The sequence below is a fragment of the Pongo pygmaeus genome, chromosome 3, assembly GCF_028885625.2.
Source record: "Pongo pygmaeus isolate AG05252 chromosome 3, NHGRI_mPonPyg2-v2.0_pri, whole genome shotgun sequence".
NCBI lineage: Eukaryota > Metazoa > Chordata > Mammalia > Primates > Hominidae > Pongo > Pongo pygmaeus.
The window spans coordinates 131,237,999-131,265,561 of record NC_072376.2 but is presented as its reverse complement, the minus strand read 5'-3'; the positions used below and the strand labels follow the sequence as shown (position 1 = coordinate 131,265,561).

At 38.6% G+C, this 27,563-nt stretch overlaps 1 protein-coding gene, 1 long non-coding RNA gene and 1 other non-coding gene across 7 annotated transcripts in view; 1 reads left to right on the top strand and 2 right to left on the bottom strand.

The window, feature by feature from the left end:
• PRSS12 (serine protease 12) overlaps window positions 1-24,875 on the top strand; it is a 79,389-nt gene extending 54,514 nt beyond the window's left edge. Inside the window, exons 10-13 of one of the 4 annotated variants that reach the window (XM_054486493.2) lie at window positions 2,771-2,849; window positions 3,567-3,689; window positions 21,777-22,057; window positions 22,645-24,875. In XM_054486493.2, coding sequence (XP_054342468.1) covers window positions 2,771-2,849; window positions 3,567-3,689; window positions 21,777-22,057; window positions 22,645-22,952 — 791 coding nt within the window. In that variant the 3' untranslated portion in view covers window positions 22,953-24,875. Of the gene's footprint in view, window positions 1-2,770; window positions 2,850-3,566; window positions 3,690-14,982; window positions 15,033-15,970; window positions 16,826-21,776; window positions 22,058-22,644 lie in introns of those variants that run through there. The other 3 variants (XM_054486495.2, XM_063664057.1, XM_054486496.2) reach the window with 3 other exon arrangements.
• Window positions 24,876-25,093: 218 nt separating this feature from the next.
• Window positions 25,094-27,214, bottom strand: LOC129035733 (uncharacterized). 2 transcript variants are annotated; one of them, XR_010126103.1, is made up of 4 exons: window positions 26,108-26,196; window positions 25,780-25,973; window positions 25,482-25,524; window positions 25,094-25,294 (listed from the first exon to the last, which is right to left on the bottom strand). It is a non-coding gene; the product is annotated as an uncharacterized LOC129035733 (long non-coding RNA). The 2 variants fall into 2 exon arrangements; XR_008502303.2 differs by having other exon boundaries at window positions 25,780-27,214.
• LOC129035966 (small nucleolar RNA SNORA24) lies at window positions 25,597-25,727 on the bottom strand. The gene has a single exon (XR_008502441.1). It is a non-coding gene; the product is annotated as a small nucleolar RNA SNORA24 (small nucleolar RNA).
• Window positions 27,215-27,563: the final 349 nt, after the last annotated feature.

Sequence of the window (27,563 nt, the reverse complement as noted above, 5' to 3'; positions counted from 1 at the left end):
CATGTCTTGTGCTATTACTTAGATCCGGTAGTTCTTGGCAAACTTGCCTAGGTGGGGCTGACAGGCAGAACAAGGTTCAGGGGTAGGAGTGGATTTACAGGGCCTTGTAATCTTTGGGATCATCCCCTTTTCACTTTCTTAGCCATTTCTGTGTTTCCTTTTTTAGATGTAATAAAGCTCTCATGCTTGTTGCTATCTTTGAAGATTCAGAATTGATATTGACTTCATAAAAAGGAAAGAAATGAAAATATAGAAATGAATTAAAGGCATTTCTAAAGTCTTACTAATATTTTAAACAAGGATTTTAAAATGAATTTCAAAAAGAAAATGATGTTTTGTAGATTTTATTCTCTGAAATTTAAAAATTTAAGGAAAATGATAAGTAATCCTTTCATATGATACAGTAATGTTTCATACTTTAATTGAATAGAGTTCTTGAAAGCTCTGCATACATTTAATTTTTTTTGTTTTTGTTTTTTTGTTGAGACAGAGTCTTGCTCTGTCACCCAGGCTAGAGTACTGTGGCACGATCTTGACTCACTGTAACCTCCACCTCCCGGGTTCAAGCGATTCTCCTGCCTTAGCCTCCCGAGTAGCTGGGATTACAGGCGCCTGCCACCACGCCCAGCTAATTTTTGTATTTTTAGTAGAGACGGGGGTTTCACCTGTTGTCCAGGCTGGTCTAGAACTCCTGACCTCAGGTGATCTGCCCACCTCAACCTCCTGAAGTGCTGGGACTACAGGCGTGAGCCACCGCACCTGGCCTATTTAATTTTTATGAAACATTCTTTAAATGACTGAGAGAATGAGCTATTTTGGAGAAATTTGTGGTATATTTTATGAAAAGAACAGTCACCTCTTTATCTGGATTGAAAGTTTATAGTTCTGATACACTGGATTTTGTTAAAATCAAGTGCACCTATATTTGAGGATTTTCTTTTTCTAACACCTTTTAATAACTGCCAAAGACAATGCAATAAATGAATTGGATGTCGTTAATATGATTCTTTGCTGTCTGAGGGGCTTCTGATTGTGAAAAGAAAACTTACAATCCTTTTCACTTTATTTTCTATTCATATATATTAAATATATATACATATTTTTATATATGAATGTGTGTATAGATATATGTATACATGTGAATGATTTGGCCAGCCCTTTCCCCTGAATACTGATTATAACTTAATTTACTAAATTCCCTTTAATAATTTAAATTACCATTACAAATGGGATATAACTGATTCTTTGAATTATGTGAAATTCCGTAAGCAGTTGAAAAACATAAAAAACATTATTTATATGTTTGTTTTTAATGCCTTCCTAGAATTATAGCAATATTCTTTTTGATATCTTTCCATGGTTATGGCAATGCTACCATACTTCAAGTAAAAAGATTTCATCTTAGCCCAGCTAGATGCCAGATTACAGAATCTGGCATATTAACCAGTTGATTTTACGTTGATACTCAGGACCTGGTGACATCTATAAGGTGATTCCAACTGAAACCATTGGTTATTGGTCATCTGATGGGTTCCTTTTATAAATGAACTTCATTTTTCTTTTAAAAAATTTTAAATAATAGTGTATGACTTTAAATAGAGTTTACTTTTTTGCAGCCTGGTTCTTTGCCCCAGAATGATGTAAACTTAAAATTTTGCTTGTTTTAAACATTACATCATTCCTTCTCTTGGCATCATATACATTGACCCAACTTGGAGCATTATTGGAAACTTATGTTTTTTCTAATATCTTACAATTTGCAGTGTCATCCAGAGGACTCATATTCTAAGAAATGAAGGTTAAAGTTTGAAAGCATACCTCTGAGATCATTTCGCAAATTAATCATCTTCGTACACATTGTTGAACCTCTTTCTCCATCAAGAAATAACTATTGCTGATTCCCTGTTGGGCTCTCTTCTACCTGGTTATTATGGGAGACCATTAGTGTTGATTAGGTCTTCCTGTTCTTGGCACAGTTCCCACCCTCCTCCTCTTAGATAGAAAAACAGTACATATCTATACTTTATACACATATATTTAACCAAAGAAACAAAGTACCTCTATATAAATTCTCCTATTTTCTCAAATATTTTAAAAATTAGTCATACCTGTTGCATTTGCCTTTCTTTCATATACCACCTTTTTATATATTTTTAATTTAATTCTTCTTTTTTGTATGTTCTTGACAGAAGTCTGTTACCTTGGGAGGTTTGCCTGTATACCCTTAACCATAGTTTACCACTTCAATTGGCTTAGCAAACCCTTTCCATATGTTGACATGCTAAGTAAATGTAAATTCAGATCAGAATTCTAGCCTGGGAATGTGCTTTGCTCTTCTGAGTTACATTTTTTTATGTGACTTAGAACAGTGTTGTATGTGGAAAGCAAGTAATTTAGGCCATTACTGCCTTTGCAGTTCTCTTATTTTGTTTAATGTTCCATACATTTTGTTCCACACATTACACCAAATAGCAGCAGCAGGAGATATAGGTACCTACCAGGATAAAGTACTGGACAGAGTCAAACCAGTCAGCAGCCCATGAACCCCTCAGAGGTGAAGAATGGGAAACCTCATAATGTTTCTTGTCTACTTGCAAATTATTGTCATTTAGTCAAATGAGAAAACTATTTTTGTTACAAGAAAAATTTTAATTTGCAGAGAAAAGGCATTTTGACATAGAGGAGGAAGCATCAGTGGAGTATGTCACTTATCGTCTTACCCCTCCGTCAGCAATGTGATAGTTTAATTAATGACCTATTTCTGCTTCAGAGTCCCTCTCATCTGTTTGTGGCTTGAGATTACTGCACCGTCGGCAGAAGCGGATCATTGGTGGGAAAAATTCTTTAAGGTAAAATTTCCTCCAGAAGAGATTTTTTATATTACAGAATTATTTATATACATAGAGTGTTACAAACTGGGGATGTTCTGTTATATAAGGGACTTGTACTCATTTTATTTTCTAAACTAAATTCAGATTTCACTGATAATTTCACTGTCCTTTGACCTATGTTTACTTTTTATAGACCATGTTCTTATACCCGCCTGATTTAAGAGATTAGATGTGTTGCTGAAAAGTTATATGGCAGAAACAAAATAATTTAACAGGAGACCTGGAAGTGTGTATAACTACAAAGATTCATCTAATTTAGAATGTATTTGTTTCAGACTTGACTCAGTTTAATCTAAGTTTTTTGTTTGTAGAATTTACTCATGGAAAACTTTATTAAATACTTCTTCAGACTGCATAGGCGAGGTAGAGTGAGGAGAGAAATTACACTTTAAATCATGAAATATAAAGAAGACAACTTGTTTCTAAGAGTGTCAGATAGGTGGGATCTATACAAATGCCTATAAGCAAATCTTCAGAGTTGCTGATGCCGGGCCTGCTTGGAGTTGTGGGGTCTCCTTCTCAAAGTAGGAAGGGATTGTATCCTGGAGTCCCTTTTGCTTTCCTTTTCCCCCACCTGCAAGGCATTAAAGTTATTAAAGCCATTGCTTTAACCAGTGCTTTCCTTTGCTTTTTTGTCTTTTACTGACGTTGATGTGTAGCTCATTTTCTTCTTAGGGGTGGTTGGCCTTGGCAGGTTTCCCTCCGGCTGAAGTCATCCCATGGAGATGGCAGGCTCCTCTGCGGGGCTACTCTCCTGAGTAGCTGCTGGGTCCTCACAGCAGCACACTGTTTCAAGAGGTATGTGTCCACCTTCCCAAACAACCCAGTGTAGCTTGTATTCATCAGTTCTTCCAATCCCCTCATGCTCTACAGCACTCAAGGTGTCAGAGCCAGGCTATCAGCTTTCGCTGCTTGTGCCAGCAGCCCTGTGGAATAAGGGAGTGACAAAAGGAGCAAAGAGAGCCCTTAGAAGGCCACTTGCTACCCTGGTGTTGAAACAAACTCTGGATTTAGGGAGAACAGAAGAAGAGGGGTTTTTGGAGAGGAGGCAGCAATGTCAGTGCTCCCCCCAAGAACATATCTGACCTGAAATTATATCTTTGTAGAGGTAGAATAGACCTCGGATTATTTAGTTATAATGATAAGGAGTAGGGAATGCAGTTGTAGTGTTTTTGATTCTTTGAGTCTTGGTGTCTTGTACCTTTGAGAAAGGTTGCATCTGTTTCATTCTTGGTTTCCTGTAGTTTAGTCCTGATTATTTCTTCTTGTCCCAAACATTTTATCAGTCCTTTCTGAAGTCTTCCCAGTTCAGAGGAGAGGTCACGCAGTCACCAGAGTCACAGAGTTCATGGTGGCAGATCCTGCAGTAGAACTGGCTCTACTTTCTCTTGTTTAGTGCTTTTTTGTGGGCCTTGGTTAATGGCCCTTTCCTCAGCATTAATTTTGGTATTTAAATATGTATACTAATGCTTGTCAAAATATTGATAATTATTAAAGCAATGTGTTGAGTACAGAGTTTAATTATAGTATTTTAATTTTGTGTTTTGAACATTGTCACAATGAAGTTTTAAAAAAATGTGTACCACATTGTTGAAACATTTTTGCAAGCAGAAATTTTTCTGTTTTTTCTTATGTGATATCATATGGTACATACCTTTGCCTCATTATGTACTTGTAATCCATCCATGCAGATTTGTTCATTCACTTTAACTGCTCTATGAATTTTAACTGCTATTGAAAGACTGAACCAGTTTATTTATTCCCCTGTTGCTGCGTAGTTAGCTGCTTTCCATTCTTTCATTGATAGAAAACAATGTTGCAATAAACAGCCAGGTACAAGTCTCACTGGGTGTGTGCACATGGGGACATTTTTCTGGGTCCTGGAATATGGATTCCCTTCAATTTTTCAAGCCTTACCAATTTATCTTTTGAAGAAATTGTATCCGTTTATAACCCAGCAATGTGTAAGTTTCTGTTTCCTCATGACTCCACCTAAACTTGATACTATCAAAATTTTAAATTTTTTGCCAATCACAAAGTTTTGGGGTTTCTTTTTAATTGTATTTCCCTGACCAATGTCTTCCTCTTTCATGAATTCTTTGTTTATATACTTTGCCTGTTTTTGTATTGGGCTACTTGTCTATTTGTAATTGATTTTTTAAATTTTTGGATATGTTCTGTGGGCTAAGTCTTTGTTGTCAGGTGGTACAAGTACTTTTTCCTAGTCTGGACCATGTCCTTTTACTTGTTTATGGTCTTTTTCTTACAAAACTATCTTAATATATTTAAAAGTGTCATCATTTTCTTTTATTTATTTATTTATTTATTTATTTATTTTTTATTTTATTATTATTATTATTATTATTATTATACTTTAGACTCTATGGTACATGGGCGCAACGTGCAGGTTAGTTACATATGTATACATGTGCCATGCTGGTGCGCTGCACCCACCAACTCGTCATCTAGCATTAGGTATATCTCCCAATGCTATCCCTCCCCCCTCCCCCCACCCCACAACAGTCCCCGAAGTGTGATGTTCCCCTTCCTGTGTCCATGTGTTCTCATTGTTCAATTCCCACCTATGAGTGAGAATATGTGCTGTTTGGTTTTTTGTTCTTGTGATAGTTTACTGAGAATGATGATTTCCAATTTCATCCATGTCCCTACAAAGGACGTGAACTCATCATTTTTTATGGCTGCGTAGTATTCCATGGTGTATATGTGCCACATTTTCTTAATCCAGTCTATCATTGTTGGACATTTGGGTTGGTTCCAAGTCTTTGCTATTGTGAATAATGCCGCAATAAACATACGTGTGCATGTGTCTTTATAGCAGCATGATTTATAGTCCTTTGGGTATATACCCAGTAATGGGATGGCTGGGTCGAATGGAATTTCTAGTTCTAGATCCCTGAGGAATCGCCACACTGACTTCCACAAGGGTTGAACTAGTTTACAGTCCCACCAACAGTGTAAAAGTGTTCCTATTTCTCCACATCCTCTCCAGCACCTGTTGTTTCCTGACTTTTTAATGATTGCCATTCTAACTGGTGTGAGATGGTATCTCATTGTGGTTTTGATTTGCATTTCTCTGATGGCCAGTGATGGTGAGCATTTTTTCATGTGTTTTTTGGCTGCATAAATGTCTTCTTTTGAGAAGTGTCTGTTCATGTCCTTCGCCCACTTTTTGATGGGGTTGTTTGTTTTTTTCTTGTAAATTTGTTGGAGTTCATTGTAGATTCTGGATATTAGCCCTTTGTCAGATGAGTAGGTTGTGAAAATTTTCTCCCATTTTGTAGGTTGCCTGTTCATTCTGATGGTAGTTTCCTTTGCTGTGCAGAAGCTCTTTAGTTTAATTAGATCCCATTTGTCAATTTTGGCTTTTGTTGCCATTGCTTTTGGTGTTTTAGACATGAAGTCCTTGCCCATGCCTATGTCCTGAATGGTATTGCCTAGGTTTTCTTCTAGGGTTTTTATGGTTTTAGGTCTAACATTTAAGTCTTTAATCCATCTTGAATTGATTTTTGTATAAGGTGTAAGGAAGGGATCCAGTTTCAGCTTTCTACATACAGCTAGCCAGTTTTCCCAGCACCATTTATTAAATAGGGAATCCTTTCCCCATTTCTTGTTTTTGTCAGGTTTGTCAAAGATCAGATGGTTGTAGATATGTGGCATTATTTCTGACGGCTCTGTTCTGTTCCATTGATCTATATCTCTGTTTTGGTACCAGTACCATGCTGTTTTGGTTACTGTAGCCTTGTAGTATAGTTTGAAGTCAGGTAGCATGATGCCTCCAGCTTTGTTCTTTTGGCTTAGGATTGACTTGGTGATGCGGGCTCTTTTTTGGTTCCATATGAACTTTAAAGTAGTTTTTTCCAATTCTGTGAAGAAAGTCATTGGTAACTTGATGGGGATGGCATTGAATCTGTAAATTACCTTGGGAAGGATGGCCATTTTCATGATATTGATTCTTCCTACCCATGAGCATGGAATGTTCTTCCATTTGTTTGTATCCTCTTTTATTTCCTTGAGCAGTGGTTTGTAGTTCTCCTTGAAGAGGTCCTTCACATCCCTTGTAAGTTGGATTCCTAGGTATTTTATTCTCTTTGAAGCAATTGTGAATGGGAGTTCACTTATGATTTGGCTCTCTGTTTGTCTGTTATTGATGTATAAGAATGCTTGTGATTTTTGTACATTGATTTTGTATCCTGAGACTTTGCTGAAGTTGCTTATCAGCTTAAGGAGATTTTGGGCTGAGACAATGGGGTTTTCTAGATATACTATCATGTCATCTGCAAACAGGGACAATTTGACTTCCTCTTTTCCTAATTGAATACCCTTGATTTCCTTCTCTTGCCTAATTGCCCTGGCCAGAACTTCCAACACTATGTTGAATAGAAGTGGTGAGAGAGGGCATCCCTGTCTTGTGCCCGTTTTCAAAGGGAATGCTTCCAGTTTTTGCCCATTCAGTATGATATTGGCTGTAGGTTTGTCATAAATAGCTCTTATTATTTTGAGATACGACCCATCAATACCTAATTTATTGAGAGTTTTTAGCATGAAGGGCTGTTGAATTTTGTCAAAGGCCTTTTCTGCATCTATTGAGATAATCATGTGGTTTTTGACTTTGGTTCTGTTTGTATGCTGGATTACATTTATTGATTTGCGTATATTGAACCAGCCTTGCATCCCAGGGATGAAGCCCACTTGATCATGGTGGATAAGCTTTTTGATATGCTGCTGGATTCGGTTTGCCAGTATTTTATTGAGGATTTTTGCATCAATGTTCATCAAGGATATTGGTCTAAAATTCTCTTTTTTGGTTGTATCTCTGCCAGGCTTTGGTATCAGGATGATGCTGGCCTCATAAAATGAGTTAGGGAGGATTCCCTCTTTTTCTATTGATTGGAATAGTTTCAGAAGGAATGGTACCAGCTCCTCCTTGTACCTCTGGTAGAATTCGGCTGTGAACCCATCTGGTCCTGGACTTTTTTTGGTTGGTAAGCTATTGATTATTGCCACAATTTCAGCTCCTGTTATTTGTCTATTCAGAGATTCAACTTCTTCCTGGTTTAGTCTTGGGAGGGTGTATGTGTTGAGGAATTTATCCATTTCTTCTAGATTTTCTAGTTTATTTGCGTAGAGGTGTTTGTAATATTCTCTGATGGTAGTTTGTATTTCTGTGGGATCGGTGGTGATATCCCCTTTATCATTTTTTATTGCATCTATTTGATTCTTCTCTCTTTTTTTCTTTATTAATCTTGCTAGCGGTCTATCAATTTTGTTGATCCTTTCAAAAAACCAGCTCCTGGATTCATTAATTTTTTGAAGGGTTTTTTGTGTCTCTATTTCCTTCAGTTCTGCTCTGATTTTAGTTATTTCTTGCCTTCTGGTAGCTTTTGAATGTGTTTGCTCTTGCTTTTCTAGTTCTTTTAATTGTGATGTTAGGGTGTCAATTTTGGATCTTTCCTGCTTTCTCTTGTGGGCATTTAGTGCTATAAATTTCCCTGTACACACTGCTTTGAATGCATCCCAGAGATTCTGGTATGTTGTGTCTTGGTTCTCGTTGGTTTCAAAGAACATCTTTATTTCTGCCTTCATTTCGTTATGTACCCAGTAGTCATTCAGGAGCAGGTTTTTCAGTTTCCATGTAGTTGAGCGGTTTTGAGTGAGATTCTTAATCCTGAGTTCTAGCTTGATTGCACTGTGATCTGAGAGATAGTTTGTTATAATTTCTGTTCTTTTACATTTATTGAGGAGAGCTTTACTTCCAAGTATATGGTCAATTTTGGAATAGGTGTGGTGTGGTGCTGAAAAAAATGTATATTCTGTTGATTTGGGGTGGAGAGTTCTGTAGATGTCTATTAGGTCTGCTTGGTGCAGTGCTGAGTTCAATTCCTGGGTATCCTTGTTGATTTTCTGTTTCGTTGATCTGTCTAATGTTGACAGTGGGGTGTTAAAGTCCCCATTATTAATGTGTGGGAGTCTAAGTCTCTTTGTAGGTCACTCAGGACTTGCTTTATGAATCTGGGTGCTCCTGTATTGGGTGCATATATATTTAGGATAGTTAGCTCTTCTTGTTGAATTAATCCCTTTACCATTATGTAATGGCCTTCTTTGTCTCTTTTGATCTTTGTTGGTTTAAAGTCTGTTTTATCAGAGACTAGGATTGCAATCCCTGCCTTTTTTTGTTTTCCATTTGCTTGGTAGATCTTCCTCCATCCTTTTATTTTGAGCCTATGTCTGTCTCTGCACGTGAGATGGGTTTCCTGAATACAGCACACTGATGGGTCTTGAGTCTTTATCCAATTTGCCAGTCTGTGTCTTTTAATTGGAGCATTTAGTCCATTTACATTTAGAGTTAATATTGTTATGTGTGAATCTGATCCTGTCATTATGATGTTAGCTGGTTATTTTGCTCGTTAGTTGATGCAGTCTCTTCCTAGTCTCGATGGTCTTTACATTTCTGTATGATTTTGCAGCGGCTGGTACCGGTTGTGCCTTTCCATGTTTAGTGCTTCCTTCAGGAGCTCTTTTAGGGCAGGCCTGGTGGTGACAAAATCTCTCAGCATTTGCTTGTCTGTAAAGTATTTTATTTCTCCTTCACTTATGAAGCTTAGTTTGGCAGGATATGAAATTCTGGGTTGAAAATTCTTTTCTTTAAGAATGTTGAATATTGGCCCCCACTCTCTTCTGGCTTGTAGGGTTTCTGCCGAGAGATCCGCTGTTAGTCTGATGGGCTTCCCTTTGATGGTAACCTGACCTTTCTCTCTGGCTGCCCTTAACATTTTTTCCTTCATTTCAACTTTGGTGAATCTGACAATTATGTGTCTTGGAGTTGCTCTTCTCGAGGAGTATCTTTGTGGCATTCTCTGTATTTCCTGAATCTGAATGTTGGCCTGCCTTGCTAGATTGGGGAAGTTCTCCTGGATAATATCCTGCAGAGTGTTTTCCAACTTGTTTCCATTCTCCCCGTCACTTTCAGGTACACCAATCAGACGTAGATTTGGTCTTTTCACATAGTCCCACATTTCTTGGAGGCTTTGCTCGTTTCTTTTTATTCTTTTTTCTCTAAACTTCCCTTCTCGCTTCATTTCATTCATTTCATCTTCCAGGGCTGATACCCTTTCTTCCATTTGATCTCATCGGCTCCTGAGGCTTCTGCATTCTTCACGTAGTTCTCGAGCCTTGGTTTTCAGCCCCATCAGCTCCTTTAAGCACTTCTCTGTATTGGTTATTCTAGTTATACATTCTTCTAAATTTTTTTCAAAGGTTTCAACTTCTTTGCCTTTGGTTTGAATATCCTCCCGTAGCTCGGAGTAATTTGATCGTCTGAAGCCTTCTTCTCTCAGCTCATCAAAGTCATTCTCCATCCAGCTTTGTTCTGTTGCTGGTGAGGAACTGCGTTCCTTTGGAGGAGGAGAGGTACTCTGCTTTTTAGAGTTTCCAGTTTTTCTGCTCTGTTTTTTTCCCCATCTTTGTGGTTTTATCTACTTTTGGTCTTTGATAACGGTGATGTACAGATGGGTATTTGGTGTGGATGTCCTTTCTGTTAGTTTTCCTTCTAACAGACAGGACCCTCAGCTGCAGGTCTGTTGGAGTACCTGGCCGGCCGTGTGAGGTGTCAGTCTGCCCCTGCTGGGGGGTGCCTCCCAGTTAGGCTGCTCGGGGGTCAGGGGTCAGGGACCCACTTGAGGAGGCAGTCAGCCCGTTCTCAGATCTCCAGTTGCTTGCTGGGAGAACCACTGCTCTCCTCAAAGCTGTCAGACAGGGACATTTAAGTCTGCAGAGGTTACTGCTGTCTTTTTGTTTGTCTGTGCCCTGCCCCCAGAGGTGGAGCCTACAGAGGCAGGCAGGCCTCCTTGAGCTGTGGTGGGCTCCACCCAGTTCAAGCTTCCAGGCTGCTTTGTTTACCTAAGCGAGCCTGGGCAATGGCGGGCGCCCCTCCCCCAGCCTCGCTGCCGACTTGCTGTTTGATCTCAGACTGCTGTGCTAGCAATCAGCGAGACTCCGTGGGCGTAGGACCCTCTGAGCCAGGTGCGGGCTATACTCTCCTGGGGCACCGTTTCCTAAGCCCGTCGGAAAAGCACAGTATTCGGGTGGGAGTGGCCCGATTTTCCAGGTGCCGTCTGTCACCTCTGGAAGGGGAACTCCCTGACCCCTTGCGCTTCCCGAGTGAGGCAATGCCTCGCCCCTGCTTTGGCTGGCGCACGGTGCGCTCACCCACTGACCTGCGCCCACTGTCTGGCACTCCCTAGTGAGATGAACACGGTACCTCAGATGGAAATGCAGAAATCACCCGTCTTCTGCGTCGCTCGCGCTGGGAGCTGTAGACCGGAGCTGTTCCTATACGGCCATCTTGGCTCCTCCTCCTAAAAGTATCATCATTTTCTTAAAAGTTTTACAAAAGCTTTGTATTTCTTATTTAAAAAATCTTTGCTTTGCCCCATTTGGTGAAGATATTCTCTTATTTTTTTTCCTAAAAATTACCTTTATAGTTTTGCTTTTAATATTTAGAAGTTTAATTTTTCCAGTTTATTTTTGTTTATAGTATATGGTATGAAGAAAGGACCTAATCTTATACTTTTTTTATGGATAGTTTTCACAGCATTTTTTATTAAATATTCTAGTCTTTACCCACTGATTATGCTGTCATATGCCAAATTCTCATATATCCTTGTTCCTAGGATCTCTGTTTTCTTCTGTTTTTGTACTTCAGTAAATATTTGTGCAGTCATCTTCCACATTCAAGGTGCTGCAGATAATATGTATTTTATTTATTTATTTATTTATTATTATTATTATTATTATTTGAGACGGAGTCTCACTTTGTTGCCCCAGCTGGAGTGCAGTGGCACGATCTTGGCTTACTGCAGCCTCTGCCCTGCCAGGTTTAAGGATTCTTCCGCCTCAGCCTCTTGAGTAGCTGGGATTACAGGTGTGCGTCACCATGCCTGGCTAATTTTTGTATTTTTAATAGAGATGGGGTTTCACCATGTTGGCCAGGCTGGTCTTGTACTCCTGACCTCAAGTGATCTGCCCGCCTTGCCTTCCCAGCCTGACCAAACCTGTATTTTACATAACAGTGGCCATTTGGGGATATAATTGAGCTTCAGAGTCCACCTGTTTACTAGTGGGTTTAACACATTCCTGTGTTACCTGAGTGGCATGAACAATAAAGATCATATTAATTCATTCACTTAACAAATAATTATTGAGCGCTTAATGTTCTCAGGCACCTGCTATGTACTAGAGATATAGTGGAGAACAAGTCAGATAGAATCCTTGCTGTTACAGAGTTTACTATGTAGTTATAGGAGCTGAGAGGAAGGAGACGTTGACTTTGCTGATATGACCAGAAAAAGTTTAGGGCACCATTTTTAAAGTGAGATATTTTTACCACAATGTTAGATTCATTTAGCTTGTTAATAGTCCAGGTTCCTGAGCCTCTGCTCTAAATCTGCTGAATCTTTGGAGATGAGACCCAGGAGTTGCTTAGGTTAAGACCCACTTGCTTAGAGAAAGGATAGTTGAAGAATGATGATGGGGAAGAATAAGTGGAATTGACAGACGCTTATCTTTATCGTGTTCAACATATTAATTGCTAAACTGATAAAGGACACTGATGGTAAATTGATTATATTTTTGGGTGCCAGAAGAAGGGGAGGGCCAAGTAATATGTTGGAAGGTAGGATCATGATGGCAAAATATCTTTTCTTTTCATATATGGGAAGACCAATTTTTAAAAATTTCTTCTGAAAAAAAAACCAGGATACATGTGCAAAACGTGCAGGTTTTTACATAGGTATACGCGTGTCATCGTGGTTTGCTGCACTTATTGACTGGTCCTCTAAGTTCCCTACCCTTATCTGGCAAAATATCTTGATAGGCTGATTCTAACAAGCAATATGGAATAAGGATGAAATAAAATGCTGCCTTTAGTTCCAGGAAATTTGGCTGAAATACAGCACAAGTGAAAAACTCACTGGTTTTAGTGTCCTGCAACTTTAATAAGACTCAGCAATACAATATGGTTGCCCATGAAATTAATTCAGTCTTGGGTAGCACTGACGAACGGTGTCCAGACAAAGCAGTGAAGAACCTTGCTATTCTGTCTTTCTGTGCTCAAGCAACTGTCAGGGAGAAAAGCACTGTGTCCATCAAACAGAGAGAACTGTGCTCAGTTCTGTGTGCCACACGATGAGAAAAGGACATGGTGCTCTAAGAAGGACAAGCAGAAAGGAAAGATTGTGTGGGACTGGATTAGATTTGTTGCCTTTTGCTTCAGATACCACAAATGTTAAAGGGAGATAAGATAATTTTTGTTTTAACATAAAAAAGAGTCTTCTGTTGTTTATTTTTTATTTCTTTGACACGAGGACAGTTCAAAGATGGAATGGGCTATATGTGGGAGGAAAAGCGAGTTCTGTTAAGGAGTCTGTTTAAGCAGAGAGAGCTTAGGTTCATGTGAAGGTAGAGGCTGGTGGTAGATAAGATGTAATGTTTAGAGTACTGTGGTGAGAAAGCAAAAGCTATGTTTGAAGGATGGCAATTATTACCTAGAATACAGGATCTGGGATTTGTTAGTGAACTTAGAAGAGAGAGATGAGAATGGCCTGGGATGCCAGGGTTATGGATTTCTCTTTCATTTACTAGGCAGTGGGAAACCACTAAAGTTTTGAGCCTTGAAAGATGATCAATGAAGAGTTTCAGGAGATGAGTCATTTGGAGACTTATGGCATATATCTGAGGGGGTAAGGCAAAGTTATTAATCTAGGGGGGCATCTGTGAATGGGCTTGATATTATATTAAAAAAATCTTTGTATATGTTTGTACTTACATGCCTTTTTCTGGCAAATTGGTCTGTGTTACCAAATGATTTAAGTAGGAACTGGAGGGACTGTGAGGAAGGGACCTAATTTTATACTTTTATACTGGAGGGAGACCAGTTATAAGATTATTATAATAATAGAAATAGGTGAAAAGGAAAGGAGGGAGTGAAGGTAGAGAGGCTGTTAGAAATCAGTAGAGCCTGGTACAATACAACATAAGGAGACTTGGATCTGGCCACCAAGACCAGGGTTACAATTCTAGCTCTTCCAATTGTTAATTGTTTAACTTTGCAGAAATTATTTAACCTCTTGGAGTCTCAGGTTACTTCATTTTACATCTGTAAAATGAAGATAATAATGTTCCACAGTGAGAAACAAATGATCTGCAAAGTATGTGAAAGTATTTTATAAACTGTAAAATTCAAAACAAACATTGGCTATTTTTATGTTGGAGTTTAAAAAGGCAAGAATTGAAGACGTATTACTGAAAGTAGGGAACTGAGGATGATTTTATTTCACTTACTAATGGAGAAGAATAAGGTATAAAACTGCAAAGAACTTGAAGAAGCCTATTTTGGGGCTTTGAATTTAAGCAAAATAATCTATTATCTTCCTGTTATTCAAGATTTCTTGTCTTTCAAATTTCAGCCAAAAGTTACAGTCATAGGAGTTCAAGGCTTAAAGTATTAAAGTAGGAAGATTGCTCAAAAGTTGCACTTGAGGTTAAAAACTTTAACTTTTGGGTTCCCTGGATGGGCTCTTTTTTTTGTTGTTGTTATTGTTGGATTTATTTGTTTACATGTCATTATTTCTCCTTTGGCCTGCTCTGTCTTGATTATTGCTTAAAGTCAGTAATCGTCTCATTTCTCATTTGTGTTTATACACCAAGTGTCTACTGTATGACTTGGCACATAGTAGATACTCTGAATGATTGTTGCATGATGAAAGTGGTGGCTCAGTTGCCAGATAGTGAATATATTTAAGAATGTTGGACTTTTTAGAGGATGATGATATTTTTAAACCGAGATCAACAGATAATTCCTTCCATATGTCATTTGGAATTTCTTCTCATTATTTGCACAGTTTAAGATAAAAATAGTTGATTAAAGAGCAGAGGAGCAGATTATGATATGCAGCATTTTGATATGCTTTGGCTATAATATAAGATTCTTTTAATGTGAGTAGGGAAAAAACTGCTTTGCAAATGTTTTATATATCCTTCTGACTTGGCCTTTACCTTTTGCTGGATTTCATAGACTTCCTGTTTGAAGCGCCTAAGGAGGCTACAGCTCACATCTTTATTGAAGTAAGTTTATTAAAAGGCATACAGCTAGTTACCAGTGATTAGAACAAGCTCCAAATTTTGTTTTCCTAGATTTAGGGACTTTTGCTTAAAACAAATCCTCCTTTCATCATCAGAAACACTGAAATTTGCAAAATACAGACTGTAATACAGAAGCAATGTAGTAGGGCTCTGAGAGGTTCCTGTCCTTTTAGATGCCAGGTGAAAGATACCTTAGTTTAATATAAGGCCTATAGGTAGGGGAACGGGATTTCATATTTCGAAATTAGCTTCCCCTCACCCCCTTTTGACATTTCCACTGTTTTATCAACTACTGGGTTTCTGTATACCTAAAGATTTCTTGTTCATCAGAGCTTCCTTGGTACCTAATTCTTGCAGTGATGTAGGCCAGTGTTCTTGAGCAGCCATTTCTGGACAATAAGGCATAGATTGTTATTACCATTTGTGTTATTTTATTATACAGGATGAGAACATTTTATGCTTATTTGTTTGCCTTCATAGCAGTCACTCTTTTATATAATCTTTGTATCAGAATAATCTAGGAATGATGGCCTGATGAGGATGAGATCAAAATGCCATAATTCCACTCTGCCATATTAATGCCATAATGCCACTAGCCTCAATTACACTCATTTCATGTGGAGTAGTCTCTTTAAGGGTGCTTTATGTGAAGGCTGGCAAAGTTTTCGTAACTCAACCCTTATTCCCTCATAGTTTTCACACATTTCCATGCCAATGTAACAAGTGCACCTGAAGTAGTTGGTAAATCACTATTAAAGGCTATCTCATTTTTCACATTTTTCTTAATGTTAATGCAATACACATGGAATGCAGTATCCTGTTGGCAATTTGAAGTGGAAACTTTGATAAATTAAGTTCTTTTGTAACTGGCTCGTGAAACTTACATAATATAAATTGCTAATTTTTGCTTTCTATTCTAGATTGTAACTACAAGTACCATGAAATGACCTTCCATGTCTATTGTGGTGCAGCAATATAACTGAGACAAAAGTTCCTGAATATTAATTTCTTTAAATTGCTTATTCTGATAACAAACGTGATTTTGCAGGAATAAATGTACCTGAAAGAAGGGCTTTCTTATTTCTGTAATTTTACTCCAAAGTGGACTTGTTCAAGAATATAACTTTACCTGACTTTATCTCATTGACTTTTTGCCCTAGAAATGCAATAGTAGCTGGAAATTGTTAGAAATGACTAGATATTTCTAATTAGAGAGATGGCCACAGAGGTAATGGGACTTACTTTTTAAGAACACAGTGTGTCAGGTGCCTAATATATGTTTCATCATGACATAGTATATGGTAGAACAGAGCTCTTAGGAACATAGTCTTCGGTAATACACATATCACCAATCATGCTAAAACTATTTCTGTAGTACACATAGTATTTGTGTATGTGTAAGGGCTAACACAAGGTTCTACTGAGGTTTACTTCTCTGTAAGCAATTGGAACCATTTACATAAACAACTTTAGTCAACTACTTTTTGAGTTTCATCCAGAGAGGAAAAACAGATTTTAGTAGTAGCAGATGTGCACGGCTTGATGTAAAATATTGTTTTCCTGTAGAAACGAATCCATGTAGAGAAGAAACACAAAGAATATGACCCTGCAACCTGAATTAATTCTACATTTAATTCTAGTAATTTGTTGTTGTTGTTGTTTACTTTAGCCTCAGAGTCTCAGAGAAACTTGGACATTGGATTTTAATAAACTACTGTGTCTCAGATCCTCTCTTGCTCAAGCTTGTCTGGGAATTTCATCCAATTTTTATTTGAGGGAGAGTTGAAGGCATTTCAGCAAAGCAAACAACTGAATGATGTGTCAGCCAAAACCTGAAATGTTTGTTTTAGAAGCATTTTTGGATAAAATAAAGTCTATCAAAATAACAAAAGTTCAACTAGAAAGACCTTAAAATACATTGCAAAAGAAGATTGCTTTATATGTTGTCATGAGAAGCCTAGAACCATAATAGATACTTCTGAAGTCCACACACATATTGAGTACTTCAGCCAAAGTGTTATCCCTAAAGCGTATAATCATACCCACTAGGAGAGGTGACACTAGAAGACAAAAATTTGGTTGGAAAACTATTCCAATCTTGTGTCAGATGCCCTTCAACTTCTAAGCACAAAATATATTCTAAGAATAATTGGAGTTAAAGGAGTGTGAGACTCCATGCTTAGGTTTAGCTGGTACATTTCCCTAAATTAGGACAACTTTAAAAGTATAGGTACTGGCCGGGTGCAGTACTTATAATCTCAGCACTTCAGGAGGCCAAGGCAGGCGGATCGCTTGAGCCCAGGAGTTTGAGGCCAACCAAGGCAACATAGTGAGACCCTATCTCTACAAAAAATAATTTTTGAAAATTAGTGAGCATGGTGGCACGCACTTGTGGTCCCGGCTGCTTGAGTGGCTAAGGCAGGAGGATGGCTTGAGCCTAGGAGATCAAGGCTCGCAGTGAGCCGTGATCGCACCACTGCGCTCCAGCCTGGGCAACAGAGTGAACCCTTGTCTCAAAAAAGAAAAAAAAAAATGTGTGTGTGTGTGTGTGTGTGTATTCCATATATACATATGAACTAACAAAGAACTTCATTTTGACAAGAATGGTACTGTTTGCCTTTTTGTTAGGTAAATATTTTTATTCTCAGTTTAATATTAACTGCTGATTGGTGAGCATACAAATTCTGGGGTTTACCTGCCAAAATCTACTTGATCCAAGAACACAATGTATGTATGGAACATGTATGCTTTTTGCATTTTGGTTTCTATTAGTAATCTCTTAGGATGCTTACTTCATCCAGTGAAATTCTGGGCATGTACAGGCAGGAGTTATGCCCACACTTTTGAGTCTTTGGTTCAGTGGTTCCCAAGTCTGACTGTGGATCTGAACCACCTGTGATCCTACACCAGCCGTATTAATTTATATTCTCAGAGATCGTATGGCTTGGACATTTATATTTTTTAAAGTGGTATAGGTGATTCTGATGAATAGCCAGCATTAACAAGAACATTGGATTTTCATGGGGTTTTTATATGAAATAGAAACTTTTTTTGATAGTTTTGTTATAGTATGGTAATTGGTAAGATCTCTTTTTAATTTCAGTAAGTTAGGGATGAGAGTGTATGTATGTGGACATGAATGTCTTTCAAAATAACTCATTCAATATACATTTATTAAGTGCTTTCTCTGTGCCAAGCACTTTGCTGGGTGCTAAGGATACAATAGTGATCATGACATGGTCCTTCCCCTTGAGAAGCCTTTAATTAAGTCCTAGAAACTGTTACATATGAATTGAGAGTGTTCAAAAGGATTGGCTAGCTTTCAGGAGAGCAGAGGATTAGGAGGAGCCTCCTAGGAGATCTTTGACTTGATCAGGACAAAATCAGGTTTTGCCATATTAGGATAGAGGGGATGAGAGAAACAACATTGCACATAGTTTGGATAATGACGTGGGTTTGTAAGACAACTCTTCAAACGGTTTAAATGACAGGAGCACAGGGGCCAGGCTGGTATCAGAGAGGGGAACAAGGACCAGTTCTTAGATGGATTTGTGTATCATTTAAGGAATTTGAATTTCACATAGATTGGGGATCCCTTGAAGGGTACTCAGAAGGAGTTAATATTATCAGGCAGAAACATCACTCTGGCGGCAGCATGAGGGATGGGTTGAAAAATTTAAAACTTGAAGCAGCAGGTCCATTCAGGCAACTACTGCAATAGTCTTGGCATGAAATGACACATTAAGGCAAGATTGCCCAGGGCTTTAACATTGATATTATTTTAAAAATAAATTGCCTGTGCTAGTAATGTCCTGTTTCTTTGCTTACTGGATGAAGACTCAATTTTTATAGATAATGCGGAATAGATTTATACAGCCAGTTTAGCTGCAAAGATTAATTTAGCCAAGCGTCACAGCTGTTTCTTACAGAATGGAAAATATTGTTGCAATAAGACTTAAAACAGAGTGAAATCCTGTCTCAAAAAAAAAAGATAAAAACCCAAACAGGTCAAAGTACTTTAAATAATATATTTAACATAGTGTATCTAAAATATTATCATTGCAAAATGTAACTAATAGAAAAGTTGAGATTCTTATGAGATTCTTATTATAATATTCCTATAGATAATATTCTTATCTATAGGGACAATATTTTAGTATTTTTTTCATACTAAGTATTCAAAATTCTGTGTATTTTGTACTTTCAGCACATCTCAATTCAGACTAGCCATATTTCAAGTGCTGCAATAACCACAGTTAGCTAGTGGCTACCATATCGGGCACTACAGCTCTAGATAATTTCTTAAATTCTATTAAAAATATAAATGCAACATTTCAGCAGTACTTTCAAGGATGTATTTACAATAATTCTCATGGGAAGAGTGTTAAATCATTTGGGGTTTTACTTTAAATACATGAATGTACTGTTAATAAAATTTAATGAATATACTAGTGATATTATTAGCACACAGAAAGTAGAAGGGAAAATAAGTACTTGATTACTCTCCATGCCTATTACTTTTTAGTTTCAGTATGTGAAATAATCCTAAATTTCACTTAAATTTTCAAGGAAGCTATAAGAGCATATACTTTAGGCACAATATATTAAAAAGCCTCTGAACTTTAAAGATATGTGATGATTTAAGATTGAGTCTCAAGAAATCACAGATTAACTATTAATATTAAAGATCAACAGTAGGTAGCTGTATAAGCCAAATCATCTTTATTGCACTGTTTAGTTTTTGAGCACTGACAGTTAATTATATATACAAGATGGTCAGAGCCCTACTTAAGGATTAGAATATTCAGGCATCTCATAACCTCCAGTAATTTTATAGAAGTGGGAAGTTTTATTTAAAATAGACAGTAGAAAATGCCAAGCTTTTGAATACCAACTCAGTTCTAAGTTCACATTCAAGTACAGATCTTGTAAACAATAAAAACCCAAGTTTTGGTTAAAAAAAAATTAAGGTGAAAGTTGTTACATGCATGCTTCCCCACTTTTAACAGTTAGATGCCAGCACAAAATAGGTGGAGCTGATGAAACCAGGGCTGGAGTTTTGGCAGGTAAAAGACAAGCAGGGTAGTTTTTCAAGAGTGATTGTTGTAATGGGCAGATGGTAGAATCCAAGCCCGATAATAAGGGAAGTAATAAAAGACTGAAATGAAAAAATAGTGGGGCCAAAGGATAGAAGTCCAATGGGTTTGAAGGATTTTAGAGCTGTAAAAACAGAAGGCAGAAATATGTTATGTGTGAAATCAAGATTTCAGAGGTGTGTGGTTATCTGGTGAATACAAGGTCTAGGTCTTACATTGTAAATGGGTGGCTGAGATGAGGTGGAGAATACACTCATTGCAGATGAGTAAGTCACGGAACTACAAAGGAAAAGTTATTGGAAATTAAGTCTTAAGAATGTTATAAGTAGTGGAATGCAATGAGCATGGAGCTCTAGTCTTCTGTGAAAAAGAGGAAGTAACTAGGAGATGGGTTGTGTCATGCATTCTAGGTCAGAGGTTCTCAACTGGGTGCAGTTTGCCTAACAGGGAACACGTGACTATGTCTGGAGACATTTTTGGTAATCACAACTGGGGATGAAGGGTGTGTGTACCATGTACCAGTGGCGTCTAGTGAATAGGGGCCAGGGATGCTTCTAAACACACTATAATGCACAGGACAGCCCTCACAACAGATAATTACCTGGTCCAAAATGTTAATATGTTCTGAGATTGAGAAACCCTGCTTTAGGTGGGTTCGGTATCAGAATTAAAGTATGATGGCTGAAAAATGGGCTGAGAACTATCCATCTGGTAAATATTGCTTCTATTTTAATGGAATATAGAAAGTATACCTTAATAATAAACATTCACTAACAATCAATTTTTTGCATTCCTAATTAACGGCACAATACTATTTTAGGTGTTTTAGATTAATCAGTGAACACAATAAAGATATCTCTGACCTGGAATAGCTTTGACTCAAGCAGGGAGGAGAATAAATGTAATAAATTGTAAATTAGATAGTTTTGTTAGAAAGTGATGCTTAAAAAAGAGGAAAAGTAGAGATGAATGATATTGGGAGTGTTTGATGATGGGAGGACAAAGAAAGATGGGTTGCAATTTTAAATATGAGGGTGTCAAAGTAGGCTTCATTGAGGTGACATCTGAATAAAGATTTAAAAGAGGGGAAAGGATAGAATGAATATATGTTTATCTGAAAGTACAGTTTGGGTTTGCATTCACTTTAGAGGAAAGGGAAGGAGTTTAAGTCCACCTTGCAAGAGTGAAGTGGATTGTACTAAGTACTTTGAGGGACACAATGTTAGTTTCTGCCCTCACAGAGCTTCATGACAAATTAACAATTCTTGGAAATAACAGAGCAACAAAAATGGCAAACACAGGACAATAATTTTGACCTATTTGTTCCTGTTTTGATCCCTTTTCATTTGGGAAATGACAGGTTAATGATTAGTCTTTATTTTCCACTCATCCTCCACATTTGCTCATTCTTGGAGAACAGATTACATAGTGAAATGAAGACAAGAGGTTATGACAATGGGTTTGCAGTAGAGGATCAGGAATGATGGGTCAGATAAATGGAAAGAAAGGTTGAATTTACAAAAGGGGCTGATGATTTGGAAGAAAGGCTTGTATCTTCATTAGTCTTCCTTCTTGACAATAATTTTCAGTATCTGAAGCAAGTCTCTCATTAGTACTGTCTGCCTCTCAGGTATGGCAACAGCACTAGGAACTATGCTGTTAGGGTTGGAGATTATCATACTCTGGTACCAGAGGAGTTTGAGGAAGAAGTTGGAGTTCAACAGATTGTGATTCATCGGGAGTATCGACCCGACAGCAGTGATTATGACATAGCCCTGGTTAGATTACAAGGACCAGAAGAGCAATGTGCCAGATTCAGCAGCCACGTTTTGCCAGCCTGTTTACCACTCTGGAGAGAGAGGCCACAGAAAACAGCATCCAACTGTTACATAACAGGATGGGGTGACACAGGTGAGGCATAATCAAAAAAAGTAGGGCACCTTTTTGTGTCTGGTATTATCCACATATTTGGGTGTGCAATGGGCAGTAAGATCTTAAATGGATTCACTTATTTGGAGAAATTTTGCTTAGTGTGAAATGCATGCATATAATTGAGACATATTCTGGAGGTATTGTTGGTTCTAATGAGAACTTTAGCATAAACTGAGAACTAAGTTTAATTCAGTGAAGTAGATATGAATTGATGTGCTAATGCGAAACCAGCATTAATGCATTCTATGCTTTTTAATATACAGAATTCAAATACGAAAGCCTGCACAAATGTGCTTTCTTAGGTCACCTTACTCTACAAATCCATAAATGTTATTCATTATTCCTCAGACAATTCAGTACTGAGAAATAAATTTGTAAAGGTTAAGATTGTGTCAACACTAAAAAAGGCAGCTAACAATAGTACATACCAGTTAGTCATTGCTCATTTTAAACTACACTAATGCCACAACAGGGATTTTATTTTCATGACTATTACATGCTCAGTAACTGTTAAATGTTGTGATGGTTATCTGGAATGCCACTAATCGGATGTTTGGTCTGAGTAGGACGAGCCTATTCAAGAACACTACAACAAGCAGCCATTCCCTTACTTCCTAAGAGGTTTTGTGAAGAACGTTATAAGGGTCGGTTTACAGGGAGAATGCTCTGTGCTGGAAACCTCCATGAACACAAACGCGTGGACAGCTGCCAGGGAGACAGCGGAGGACCACTCATGTGTGAACGGCCCGGAGAGAGCTGGGTGGTGTATGGGGTGACCTCCTGGGGGTATGGCTGTGGAGTCAAGGATTCTCCTGGTGTTTATACCAAAGTCTCAGCCTTTGTACCTTGGATAAAAAGTGTCACCAAACTGTAATTCTTCATGGAAACTTCAAAGCAGCATTTAAACAAATGGAAAACTTTGAATCCCCACTATTAGCACTCAGCAGAATGACAACAAAGGGGGAGATCCATGTTTTTGCTTTATGCTGTGGTAAAAAATTGTGTACCCCCTGCTGCTTTTGAGAAATTTGTGAACATTTTCAGAGACCTCAGTGTAGTGGAAGTGATAATCCTTAAATGAACATTTTCTACCCTAATTTCACTGGAGTGACTTCTTCTAAGCCTCATCTATCCCCTGCCTATTTCTCAAAATCATTTTATGCTGATTTCACAAAAGATCATTTTTACATTTGAACTGAGAACCCCTTTTAATTGAATCAATGGTGTCTGAAATCATATTAAATACCCACATTTGACATAAATGCGGTACCCTTTACTACACCCACAAGAGTGGCATATTTATGCTTAGATCTTTTCAAAAGACTTGACAAGAAGTCTTCATTTTCTCTGTAGCCTTTGTCAAGTGAGGAAATCAATGGTTAAGGAATTCCACTATAAACTTTTAGGCCTGAATAGGAGTAGTAAAGCCTCAAGGACATCTGCCTGTCACAATATATTCTCAAAGTGATATGATATTTGGAAACAAGTATCCTTGTTGAGTACCAAGCGCTACAGAAACCGTAAGATAAAAATACTTTCTACCTACAGCGTATAAACTAGTAAAATTTGAAAGGATTTCTGGTAACTAAATGCCAGCTGGACATACAACCTAGTTTCTCCAACATATTAACATATCTACTATATTTGCTTTTAACAAGCACCTCATCATAGTCCACGTTCCCCGACCATGATGTAAGAGTGCCACCCACTGACACTTCCCTGTAACTGACTTATACCTGCAGGTTTTCCCAAGACCAACCTGATACAATCCAATCTTAAGATATACTAGTCAAAATGCTTTCCTGGCCTACACATTGAAAAGTTCTAATGCATACAGCAGTTAGAACACATATATGCCAGGCACTGCATTAGGCAGCTTTGCACATCACTGACAATTTGCAAAAGGCCAGTAGATCTTATAGTAGCAGCCCTTGTTTTCAAATGGGGGAAAACAGGCTTGCCTCAAAGTGAGACCAGTTGGTGAAACACTGATTCCAAACTCCAGAAAAAATGCTGGATTTTTTTCCCCATGGTTCTCCTACCTAAATGATTGGTTTCCCTATGGCTATTTCTCCAAGAGTTAAGGGATAGCTGCTTAACTATGCACCTTTACAGAACATTCTTAGCAGTAATGCTCAAATTTAAAAGGCACACTCAAGATACTTCAATGTCATGGATCCTTCCCCAGGTCCCAGTAGTATAAATATAGATAAGAGGTTAGCATGAACTTACGAATTGTTTTAAGTAATCCTCTTGAATGCCAGTCATTAAAGGACTTTACTCTTCTACATCAAATTACATCCTTTTCACAAATCCCCATTTCTGTAATAACTGGTGCAAACCTAAAGGTGCTTTATAGTTTTACTACTTTGCAGATTTCCAATGCTGCATATAATGCAGATGAGCATTAAAAACTTTTGTAAAAACTCATGATTTTGATAAACTTTTAAAGCAGCGTTTATATGTAAATAGAGGTACACATGGCACACACACTTGGCACGAGGGCTTCAGAAAAACATGCGATATAGGTGAGAAAAATGTCTATTGAAACTTTCTCACAGGCTGCCCTTATAATTAAACTACAGTGTTGGAGAGCAAGCAACATCCATGTTTCAAGTACATCAGGGACTGGCAAACCTAAAGGGCAGCAAGCAGCCTGCAGTTTGCTCAATCCTTAAGAATACATTGTTCATACAACATGCTTTTACTATAACCAACTGTCTTAAGTGTGACTTTTGAAAGATACAAGTGTTCTGTGCATATCTGTGTAAATAAATACATAATTTTTCACCTTGTATAGTTGCCTTAAATTTTTGTATGGTTTAAAAAGACTGCTGTCTCCCTTGGGGGGTAACCTGGTAATTTTTATATTTTACATTTTTCACAAAGGCTACAATAACCTTAGAACTGTACTCATTCACACTACTTCCACATGGGCGTGTAACACTAAATAGGTATTATGTTCACTATTAACTACCTTTCCGTTTATTAATCACTCAGTCAAGGAACAGTGAGTAGCCACATGAATTAAGCATTTTATTTAATTATCACGGACCACCTTAAATATTACTTTAAAAAATTCAGGCTTATATTTAAAATAGGTGTCCTGATAACTTCCAGGATATTATTCGGAACACCTGTTTCCCCAGCTACGATAAGTCCATTGCCGGATGCTGAATAAACTTCGCCCATTACCACTTTGGATTTCTTGACAGTCTGCAAGAGAAAAAAAGCATTATAAAACTCCGAGCTGTGTACTTACCTCACTGTTTTGAGATCTTATCAGCTAATTCAGTTGGTTGTTAAACTACAAAAGCCAGCAAAACGGGCCAACTTTAGCTTTCCAACGTCCTGGCGCTAAGGCGTTTCAGATTAACTCAGGAATATCAAAAAAGAAACGTACCTTATGTTTCCATCATCCATCGTAATATGTTCAGCTCAGCTTCCTAGAAACATTGAACAACGGTTTAGAAAAGTTTGCCCAATAACGCGGCACCCTCTAGGTTTTTAACAGTGAATAATGTTACTTGTGCAAGTCAGAATCTGATACCAATTAAATGGTGACAGCTTTGCCAATAAACAAGAATATGCTCTTCCATGGCTAGGAAGGGAGACTGCCACGGCTGACAGGTCCCAAAGATACATGGAGATTCACAATCCAGAATTAACCAGCAAGCAAACTGCTACAGGTTATTACTCACCATCTGGCTCAAACTGACGGTTCTCGGGGTGCTATGGCACAAGAGCGACAGAGTAGACTCAAGATGGCCACATGACACAGACGGCGAAACAGGCTTCCCCGGAGTCCCCGACTGCACGGAACCTCTCCCCGAGGGCCCACGGCCCACGCACGCCGGGGTTCAGGGTCCAGGGCTGCATGTGGCCGTCCGGCGACCTAATGAGCACTCAAGTCCGCGCATGCTTGTAAACTTAAGGGTTTCCAAAGCCGCCCCCGACCTACCAATATCCTGACTGCGCTGCCTTTTAGGTAAGGCAGTAAGTTTCGGCTCAATTATCATTTTAACTTACGAAAGACAACTGCGTACTTTCACCTAATCCCGACGCTTCCCGAATGTGAAAGGCCGAGGCTTTCGGCACACGCTCTCTTATAGAACTGATGACGCTATTCCGGGGGAAGCACCGCGAGAGGCGGAGCCTACGCTGTTTCACTCGCCGCCCCGCCTAGCCCCGCCGCGGCTCCACCTGTTCTGTCTACCACCCGCTCCGCGGCTCCTTTCCCCCCTCCCCCGCCCATGGTCCACGTCTGAGCGGGTCACCTGCCTCCGGATCCAGACGCATGCGCACATACGAGAGCCAAAAGATTCTCGCATAGCGAAAGATGCTGACGCTTACCGGTGTAGGTCACGAAAGCGAGGGCGATTATTTTGGTATTTCCTGTTTAGGATACTTATTTTAGACAATATTAGAAAAAGCGGCCGAACGCGGTGGCTCACGTCTGTGATCCCAGCACTTTGGAAGGCCGAGGCGGGCGGATCACTTGAGGTTAGGAGTTGGAGACCAGCCTGGCCAACATGGCGAAACCCCGTCTCTACTAAAAATACAAAAATTAGCCTGGTGTGGTGGTGAACGCCTGTAGTCCCGGCTACTCGGGAGGTTGAGGTGGGAGAATCTCTTGAGCCCGGGAGGCAGAAGTTATGGTGAGCTGAGATCGCGCCACTGCATTCCAGCCTGGGCGACAGAGCGAGTTTCCGTCTCAAAAAAAAAATGAAAGGATGTTAGACCCGATGAGCCTAGGAGACACCCGGTTTCATGCGCGTGTGCACGTTTCCCATGTTGCAGTCTGACCCTGACCTGCAGTTTGTTGCCCACATCTGGCCGCCGTTGGACTCTTAATTCCTGAAAGCGGAACGCCTCAGTCTTACCCGCTGTACATTGCCTGGAGGATGCAATGAAATAGAGCTACCGCCATTGTAAAGTGGAATTTCCAACCTTTAGGAATAGTTTTGTTAGACACGTGCTTTTAACAGAACGCTAAATTTCTGTTTTCCTTTTCCTCCTGTATGAAACAAACCAGGTGAAGTTTTTACTTAGTGCTGGACCATTTGGAGCAGCACATTGTAGCAATTGCTGTTAAGGAAAAAGGTATCAAGACGAGTGAATAAAGTACAGTGGAGATCTGCAAAAACATGAAGTCATTACATACTTTTGGGGGGAGAGATTTAATTAGAGCAGTAACTGCCATTCGGATTGGAATGGACAAGCTTATAGGAGACACATTTTTATTTGAGATAATAGAGCTGCTTCTAAGGCTCACCATATTTCACCCTATCTTACTTTGTCTTGTTACTTCACTCACTTCATTCCACTAATGAACCGAAAAGATAACAAGGCTTGCATACTGAATCACAGGAGGGAGTTCTGCCAAGTTACATTTTATTTAAATCTAAATAATTATCTGTATTAGTTTGCTAGGACTCTCATAACAAAATACCGCAGACCAGGTGGCTTAAACAACAGAAACTTG